The sequence below is a fragment of the Buceros rhinoceros genome, unplaced genomic scaffold (genome assembly GCF_000710305.1).
Source record: "Buceros rhinoceros silvestris isolate BGI_N320 unplaced genomic scaffold, ASM71030v1 scaffold31350, whole genome shotgun sequence".
NCBI classification, from domain to species: Eukaryota; Metazoa; Chordata; class Aves; order Bucerotiformes; family Bucerotidae; genus Buceros; species Buceros rhinoceros.
In genome coordinates this window covers 992-10,194 of record NW_010391800.1, presented here as the reverse complement: position 1 = coordinate 10,194, position 9,203 = coordinate 992, and the positions used below count along the sequence as shown (strand labels likewise).

The 9,203-nt window shown below is 53.3% G+C and overlaps 1 protein-coding gene across 1 annotated transcript in view; it reads left to right on the top strand.

Annotated features, from left to right (window-relative positions):
- The window catches only part of ALB (albumin), a 7,636-nt gene extending 2,104 nt beyond the window's left edge, over positions 1–5,532 (top strand). The window contains exons 4-14 of the mRNA XM_010143076.1: positions 198–412; positions 801–933; positions 1,044–1,141; positions 2,073–2,202; positions 2,474–2,688; positions 2,899–3,031; positions 3,494–3,591; positions 3,760–3,898; positions 4,412–4,635; positions 4,842–4,974; positions 5,485–5,532. Coding sequence (XP_010141378.1) covers positions 198–412; positions 801–933; positions 1,044–1,141; positions 2,073–2,202; positions 2,474–2,688; positions 2,899–3,031; positions 3,494–3,591; positions 3,760–3,898; positions 4,412–4,635; positions 4,842–4,974; positions 5,485–5,532 — 1,566 coding nt within the window. The remainder of the gene's footprint in view (positions 1–197; positions 413–800; positions 934–1,043; positions 1,142–2,072; positions 2,203–2,473; positions 2,689–2,898; positions 3,032–3,493; positions 3,592–3,759; positions 3,899–4,411; positions 4,636–4,841; positions 4,975–5,484) is intronic.
- The last annotated feature ends 3,671 nt before the right edge of the window (positions 5,533–9,203 follow it).

Here is a 9,203-nt window from a genome sequence, read left to right as displayed (position 1 = left end):
GCTGCTCAAGTGACCAAAGAAAGGGGGGGGGAGTGTCTGTGCATACAGGGGTGACCTGAAAAAAACAAGACCCTTCTGATCTGTGGTCTAAATCTTCATATTTACGGTTTCAACCTGAGTTTTTTCTTACAGATGAATAGAATGTACTTTACACTGTCTGTACACAGTAATTCTGACCCTGAGCATCCCCCTCGCAGCCTGCCATCTTCCTGGATAAGATCTGCCAAGTACCGAGTCTCCGCGACTCCTATGGCAAAATGGCCGACTGTTGTGGTAAAGCAGACCCGGAACGGAACGAGTGTTTCCTGGGCTTCAAAATCCCCCACCCCGACTTCGTGCAGCCCTATGCCAGACCAGCCGATGACGTGATATGCAAGGAGTACCAGGACAACCGGGTGCCATTCCTGGGGAAGTAAGAAAAGTGGCCGGTTTGTGCTGTGTAAGCGGGGGGTCGGGCAGAGGAGGGATCCCCAGGAGCGCTCAGCGTCCCCTCTGCACGTCGAGATCACTCATTCAGTCATTAAATACCCAAAGCTCTGGCCACATTGTTTTGTTCCGTGCTAGAGCAGGTTTTTCCATTCAAAAGCCGGCTTTAAGGGATCATGTTGCATAAACCTCAGGGGGTTTCTTTTTCTCTTCCCCAAACCCCCTGCAGAACCACAGTGATTCCAACATTGATTTAATCATTTACTTGCTCCCAACAGCCCCGACTAGAAAGAAAAGGTTTAGAAGCCAGAAGAGGCGTAAGGCCATTCGCTGTCACCAGCAGAATACGTAACGTGTTTTCCCTTTCTTTATAGTTTCATCTACACCATTGCAAGAAGAAACCCCTTCCTGTACGCCCCCACGATCCTCAGCCTGGCCGCTGACTACGAACACGCGCTCCAGAGCTGCTGCAAAGAGACTGCTCTCGGTGCTTGCCTGGATGAAAAGGTATTTCAGGCTTTTGGCCCCATCCAGCGCAGCATTTTCAGATGTTCTGTCTTTCTCGGCCTGTTCCATGTAACCAGTTTGACGTGACAATGTGCATCCCACTACCGTAGGCTGTTGTCATCAGAGAGAGAGCCAAGAAGATCAGCCAGAAGCAGCAATATTTCTGTGAAATCCGCAAGAGGTTTGGCGACAGAGTTTTCCAAGCCGAGTAAGTTCCAGTGGGTGTTCTGTCCAAAGTGGCTCCTTAACCTCAACCAGGGGAAAGCATCAGCGTATAGAATTCCTCCCCACATCCCGAGTCAGAGGAGCGCGCGCCTGCTACTTCTGAGCAAGCCGCAGGCTGAGAACCGTGGTCCGACAGGACTGAGAACCCTGAGTCAGTCTCACCACACCAGGCCAACGATAACTTCTTTGCCTGCTTTTTAAATGTAGGCTTCAAGGGTGAGCAGCTTTCTGCGTGAAGACTGGACACAAAGCAGACCCTGTGTATCCCAGGCTGATAGTAAAAAAAAAAAAACCAGCTGAGAGAATCACAGGGAAACAAAACCGTCCCTAGAACCAAGCCAGGCGACGCAGAGTTAGAGGAGTATCACCCAGAACCAGAGATCCCACCCATTTAATTTACGGTTCCACCAAAGCTCTGCCCCGTCCCGATGCCTCTCAGCGCCGGGCACATCAGTAATGGGCAATTAAGGTGCTAGTCAAAAAAAGAGTCAAGTTTGGCAGGATCACGGTTGTCAAAGGTGGGATTGTAAGATTAAGAAAGACTTTAGCAATGAATAAGCAGAGAGCTGAGCTGCTGTCGGTCTGTGCCCGCTCCGGTACCTTTGATGTAACAGTTTAGCGACCGCTGCTTTTTCCAGCCACTAGGAAGCAGATGAGAAGGATGAAGGAGGATTCACTCGAAACAATGCTGACTGGAAGAGACCTTTAAGGTCATCGAGTCCAGCCGTTCCCCTGCACTGCCAGGGTCCCTAAACCCTCAGGGCCCTCCACACAGCTGTTAAACCCCTCCAGGCATGGGGACTCCGTCACCCCCCTGGGCAGCCCGTTCCCATGCACGTGTGTTAGGGACTTGCAAGGTTTCTGCTCAACGCCGAGTTTTTAAAACCAGTCTGGTTTTCTTCTCTCCTGCCCAGCAAACTCGCTCGCCTGAGCCAGAAATACCCCAAGTCTCCATTTGCAGAGGTCGTGAAAGTGATACGTGACCTTAACAGTATCTACAAGGAGTGCTGCGAAGGGGACATGGTGGAGTGCATGGACGACAGGGTAAGCCAAGCGAGCTACAGGCATTTTCCAGGACCTACACGTCTTTGGAAGACAATAATTTGTGCTGTAGCACCAGTGATGAACTCTGAGCTGGGCAGCTGGCAGGACTGACACGATCGGTGTACGGAGACAGCATTTCCTCAGGCACCTGCTAAGTAAATCGGTGACCTGGAGGAAAAGGGGAGAGTCTGAAAGAGAGAGAGGAGATGAATTCACCTGTCTTTAAATTATTATTTCAGAGCTTGTCTGATAATAGCTTTTACCTTTACAGGCCGAGCTTGCATCCTACATGTGCTCTAAACAAGATGTTTTCTCGAGTAAAATCAAAGAGTGCTGCGAGAAGCCAGTTGTGGAACGAAGCGACTGCATTATCACGGCAGAGTTTGATGACAAACCTGAAAACCTCCCTTCAATCGCTGAAAAGTACCTGGAAAGCCAGGAAGTGTGCAAAAGCTTTGAGGCAGGCCACGACGAGTTCATGTCTGAGTGAGTAGTGCCAGCGGTCGGCGCGCTCGTACGAGAACCTTCCCGCAAGCGACGCTCTGACTTGTCCGGGCTACGGCCTTTCGCAAGCAGCATTCCGAGCTCGCTGCCCACCTTCAGTGGCCTCAGCCGAGGAGCCGTCGCTGCGCTGCGGGTGAAGGAAGCAGCACGCTGCCGGGGAGCTCTAATCCCGTCCACTCGCATGTCTTTCAGGTTCGTGTACGAATACGGACGAAGACACCCCGAGTTCTCCACGCAGCTGATCCTGAGGGTCGCGAAGGGATTTGAAACACTCCTGGAAAAGTGCTGCAAAGCAGACAACCCTACCGAGTGCTTCGGCAACGCGGTAGGTTTCCCGGCGGGTAACGGGGCGGTTGGGCTCGCACAGAGACACCTGAACTCGGCTCTCCTCATCTCCAGTGAGCCACACGCAGGCCACGGCACAGCTCGAGTCGCTGACGGCTGGAGCCGAGGGGTAGAACCCTCCCAGCTGATAATCCTAAACTCGACAAGTACTCACCCGATTTTAAGAGACAAACAAAACCCCCTGTTGTCTAGAAAGCAAGTCCAGTGGGTAATTGATTCTAATTAAATTTCAAACACCTCACTGCCTTTAACGGCATTTTCGTGAGAACTGAAGTGACCATCAAGTCTTCCCTGCACCACCCAGGCCACACAGCAGCAATCGGCCTTGCCAAGCAGGTATCATGTAGCTCACGACATTTAGGAGAGGTAGAGAGGCACATGGTGTGACTGTCACCAGCACGTCCTGCTCCAGCGTCACTAACACATTTACCCTTGTTTGCAGAAAGAGAAACTGGACAAACACATCAAGGAAACTCAGGATCTCGTAAAGACCAACTGCGATCTTCTCAAGGCCCACGGCCAGCCCGAGTTCCTTAAAGCGTGAGTACCGCCTGATAGACATGCCCGACGTAAGCCGCGATGCTGGCAGCCTTGGGCAAAGTTATTTTCACGTGGGCGGTAGCTCAGTCGAGCGTTCCTCAGAAGCAAGCACGCGGTGGCTCTGGTTGACTTCTGATTGGCTGATTGACTGGGGTTCCACTCTTTCAGCATTCTGGTCCGGTACACTAAGAAAATGCCTCAGGTGTCCACTGAGACCTTGCTCGAAATCGGAAAGAAAATGACCGCTGTTGGCACCACGTGCTGTGAGCTTCCCGAAGAGAAACGCATGTCCTGCTCCGAGGGACACGTGAGTACATTTGTTTGTTCTCTCCGCTCCCCTTGGAGGTTTCTGCTGTTCTCGAAAACGTTCGGTGCTGGTGAGATGATAAACGCACCGTGGTTTTTGATAGGCCCCAGCCTAAGCAGCCACTTGGCACAGCTGGGAGTTTCTCGATGTTTAGTGGACACAAGAGCCTAAGCATTTGTCTGATGGGAGGTTGGGAGGATTTTGGCTGAACTTCACAAGGTGGGTTGCACAGTCGCTGCCTGCAGCAGCTCGTGTCCAAAAAAACCGAAGAGTCTCCTAAAAACCTGAGCGACATAGTGGCCGCCTGTGGCCCGGTGGCCAGGCCGTTTGCGGAGGACGACATGCCTGACTCCGGCAATACCCGTTTATTTTCAGACCCTGCCTCTCCCGAGCAGGTGTTCAGGCCCGACAGCCCCCGCTTCCAGCTCTGCTGCTGTACACAAACGTCGCCTCTTCCTCCTGTTGCTGTCGGAGGTGTAACTCGGCCTCTGTCCTCCTTCCCCTCTCTTCCAGCTGAGCTTTGTGATTCAGGAGATGTGCAAGAAGCAGGAGACCTCCCCTGTCAACGACCAGGTCTCACACTGCTGCAGCGACTCCTACGCCAACAGGAGACCGTGTTTCACCGCCATGGAAGTCGATACCAAATACGTGCCTCCCCCGTTTAACCCTGACATGTTCAACTTCGATGAAAAGCTGTGCACCGCTTCTCCCGCGGAGCGGGAGCTGGGGCAGATGAAGTAAGCGCCAAGAAACACCTCCTAGAAAAACTTCTGAGGTTCAAGGCTTTGGCGGGGGGTGGGGGGAGCTACAAATGCCACAAATTGGCACAGACTCCTCTAGGCACAGCAAAAAACCTCTCGTGAACGAGCGGTGCCTGCGCAGAACGGCGTGTTGTAGATCCCACAGCAGGTAGCACTAACTGCCCATCCCGGCTTTGTTCCAGGTTGCTTGTCAACCTCGTGAAACGCAAGCCCCAGATGACAGAGGAGCAGCTAAAGACCATTTCTGATGGGTTCGTCACCATGGTAGACAAGTGCTGCAAGCAGACAGACGTGGACGCCTGCTTTGGGGAGGAGGTATTTCCTGTCTCCTTTACAAAGCAAACCAAAGCTATGCAGGGAGCTGGGAGCTCACTAGGAAGCTGATTGTGCCCTACCAACGGCCCTTCTGGTTTTTCAAACCCATCCACCACAACCCCCCACCCCGTTCAGTCAACACTGACTTGTCTGAAGGACCTGCAGGTGAAGCTTATCGGTAGCCGTATTGCAGAGCATGTACAGGAAGCGCGGTAACATCTTCCCCTCCTCCCTGATCGAACCCTTTTTGGTTTAGACCCCAAGCACTGCATAGGGGAATATATTAGGGAGACGTAGGAAAGAATTATTTTGTCTCTAATTGACTCTCAAAGTTTATTTTCTACCTTTGCAAAGTTGAAAGATGTGCAAGGCAGGGGAGCAGGCGGGCTCTGGGGTTAGGGAGTGCTGGTAGAATTGTCCCCCGCACGGTGACGCAGCGGCAGAGCAGAAGCAGAGTGGCTCCTGCTCCCTCGGCCCCTCTCTCACAACTGTCTGTGTTCCCTTCCCTAGGGCGCAAACCTCATAGTCCAGAGCAGAGCCACGCTAGGAATCGTGTAAGACACGGTAGGTTCCAGCTGTAAGCCGTGTTGATCGGTCGGGTCGTGGTGTCTGCCCCGCTCTGCCCTCCCTCCCAGCCGTTCAGCTCCTTCCACCCCAGCCAAGCTCCCACTTCCCTGCAGCCACCGAGCGCTGGCTTTTGCTGGCAGGAGCCTCACCCCCCGCGGGCACACGGCCGCCCGAACGCTGACACACTGCCGGGAGGCACCATTTCCCCACATAATCCTCTCTCTTTCTCCAACCCAGGTTGCCAGTGGGGAAAACGTGAAGAAAAAATATTTCTGTGTAACTTCTCCTGCCCACCACCTTTTATCCTGTGGTACCAAACGAGTATTTCGTACACCTCCAGTGTTGTGTCAAGCCACCTGCTTTTCCAGAAACTTTTCAATCCTAATACTTTGAAAAAAATGAATAATAAAGCTTTATAAATCTGCACCCATCCTTGTCTGCTGGTGACTCCCCTGAGGCAGCGCTGCCTCCACAAAACGGCTGCTCTCTGCATACGGGCAGGGATTCCAGGGGGGTCGTCCTGTTTCTTGCTCTTGGATGTACCAAAGACCGTGAGAGGCAGGAAGACATTTCGCAAGAAGTTATTTCTTCTGAGAAGAGATTTTTTGGTCCTAAGCCATAAAGCAGCGTGATTTTCTAGTAGATATGTAGTCTCAGCCCATGAACACCCCCCTGCCCCAAGTCTTCTACACTTTAACGAGGACCCTTGCACAACCCTTGCACTGGGAGACGAGCCCTTGCAAAACGAGATGTTTCACAGGGGCAGTTTTCTTGGCCTTGAAACTCCTTGTGGCTGTGGTTCACGAGCTGGGGGCGTGCCCCAGAAGCACCGAAGCAAAGGTCGAATGCAACATTCGCAGACATTGCCTTACAATTCAGAGGGAAGAATCACCAATCTTGTTACGATCGAAAGCTTTGGGTGTTCAATCGCTGCACAGAGTGGTTTTGTGTTGGTTTAGAAGAGCTTATGCGACCCCAAGGATGCACAAACGTCTCACTCAAGATGAAACTTGTGTGAATTTGAGCAAGAACCATTCGGCAGCTGCAGAAAAGCCCTTTCCCCTCGTCTAGGGGAGCACAGAGTCACGGTGAAGATCATTCCCGCTCTCTAATTTGCCACCCAAACCGCTGCAGCTCCAGCTGACCTGCTCTAGCACAGCATGGCCGTAGGTAATGCGGAGAAGATTGTTCGAGAAGAGGGTCGGTGAAGTCAACACCGGCCCCACGAGTGTACCCAGGGCTGTGGCTTTCTCACTAACGCCCCGCGAACCCCCACACCGTATCACACCGTGAGTGCTGCCACGTTAAAAACCTCCAAACGCAGCGCAGGGCAGGATTCCATGAGGAAGTGGGAGCTGAACACGTGTTTCTGATGAAGGGTTTGTAACCGTGCTGCTGCAGCGAGGCACAGAACTGATACACGCGTTATTTCCAGGCTGCCTTTATCGCCTCTCAGCGCTGACAGGAGTAACGTGGCCAGAGGGTCGAGTTGCATCAACTATCGATATACCAGAAGCAGGGGAAACGAGTGGCTTTGCCTCCACCCCGCTCCGGGCTGTGGTTTCCCACAGCCGACAGGTTTTGGTCCACTGGCGTTTCTCGGTAACATCCTTTCCCTTTTCCCTCGTAGGGTCTGAGTTCCTCGGGAAAAGGCTGGAGCCCGCCCGCAGCTGTAGCCAGGAGCGTCCTTGTAGAGCAGCCCCCACCACAACCCCCGCAGCACCGCGCAGGGAGGCAGGGACACCTCCCCCCAGCTCCTAGGACGTATTTCCACCACCAAACCCGCGTGGTGGCCTCAGGCCAGCGGTTAGGCTGAGTGTGGGCATCACGCCTTCACTCGTTCTCACGCAGCAGCTTTTCATGGGTTATTTCAAGAGTCTCTCGGGTTTTCTGCTCCTCCTGTTGCCACTCCTAGTCCCTAGAGCTCCCTGAGAGCCACACAACCGTTCCTGGGTGCGCCGGGGGGGCCCTGCGCAGCGCAGGGCTCAGATGTGGGGCTGTGCTTTGCCATCTGCTGTTACCCCTCAGCAACACGCAGGATAAGCCTCACTTGCTCCGTTTCCATCTGTTCTGTGCCCGTATCGCCTTCTCATACATCCCCCGTATAAGTGAGCAACACCGTGAACACTGAACTTCTAATAATCACCAAAACGATGCCCATAAATCGAGTTTTCCAAACTGCACACCCCTCCTTCACGAGAAACACCGTTCTGACAGCACCAACCCTTAACTCTGACTGACTGACACCTCCTCAGACTCCGCTCCTCTACATCACCTCAGCGGCTGAGGGGAGATTCCTTACGGGAGGGCAGAGGAATCAACAAACACAAAATCATTAATCCCGTATGAAGGCAAAACCTAGCGCGGCTGGACACAGTTATCACGCTCAACCGATTCTGAAGCGATCAGAAGGGAGATCTTTCCCCTCCTGCTCCCTGTGTGAAAGGGGAAGGGGCTACAGCCCCTTCCTTCAATTTAATTTAAACTAATTTAATTAATTAACCTGCAGCTGACCTCCCCTCATCTGCACGCACCAGGCTCCCCTCCCACCTGCCCCGACCTCCTCCTGTCCTCACCCCTGCGGTACTCAGGCACCTTCTCCCCTCCACGCTTGTTGTCCCAGCTGCGCGCAGGTCCCTCTCTCTTCTGCAGCAGCGGGTGCTGCTCGCGGCGCTTTTAGGGGCATCCCTAAAGGGTTCCTCGTCTCCGGGTGGAGCTGGTTCTCTTGGTCACGGCAGTTCCTCGTTACCTCTCGATGTAGCATGGTCCCCCCAAGGCTGATGAGCGCCACGACCCTCAGGTGCCAGTTGCTCTGCGCTCACTGCTGGTACTCGGGAGCTGGGGTGAGTGTCACGGCTCCGGAGGGTCTCCTGGCCGAAGGCTGCTGGCTGCGGCCTTAGGGACCACGAATCCCTTTACCACACGCCTCAGCTTTTGCCTGCGGGCTTGGACCCCTTTACAGCCAGTTTGTCGCAAAGCAAAAAGAAAAAAAAAAAGAAGAACGACGGGGAACAAGAACGTTCTTCCAGCTCCTGGTGGTGTGACCGCACGGCGCTCAGCCTGGGGGACAACGCAGGAGAGCGCACGGCCTCCTGAATCGGAACCTGCCCAACTCACCTGGGTGCAAGACTGACATTATGGATCTACTTTCTCACGATGGGGAGTGCTAAGGGAGCTGGGACAGCGGTTCTCTAACTGGCTGGAGTTAATTTTGCGTAATTGCTTAAAGAAAACAGCAAAACATCCTTATTCTCAGCCTCCTGGAATACACACAGGGTGCTCACTACGAGGAGCTGAACTCCAGAGTGCTGGGGGGTTTGGGCTGGGGTTTGTTTTGCCTTTTTTTGTTGCTGTTTTTCTTGCCCCCTGTAAACAGATTCTGATTGCCCATTAAAAAAGATAAAACATTCAGTGAAAGGAAAGAATCTTTATTTTCAGTCAAACATTCACAACTTCTACACAAAAATGTGTCTTTAAGCAAAAAAAAAAGAAGTTTACAGAAATGACATCACCACCCCCCCTCCAGGTAACATCAATGCCAAGCGCTGGACTGCGGCGGCCAGGTGAATTTGTCCCCCAAACACCGAACCCCGCTCGATCCGGAGCCTGGGGAGCGGCGCCGTTCCCCGAGCAGCCGCGGGCACCCACGGGGACCTTCTCAA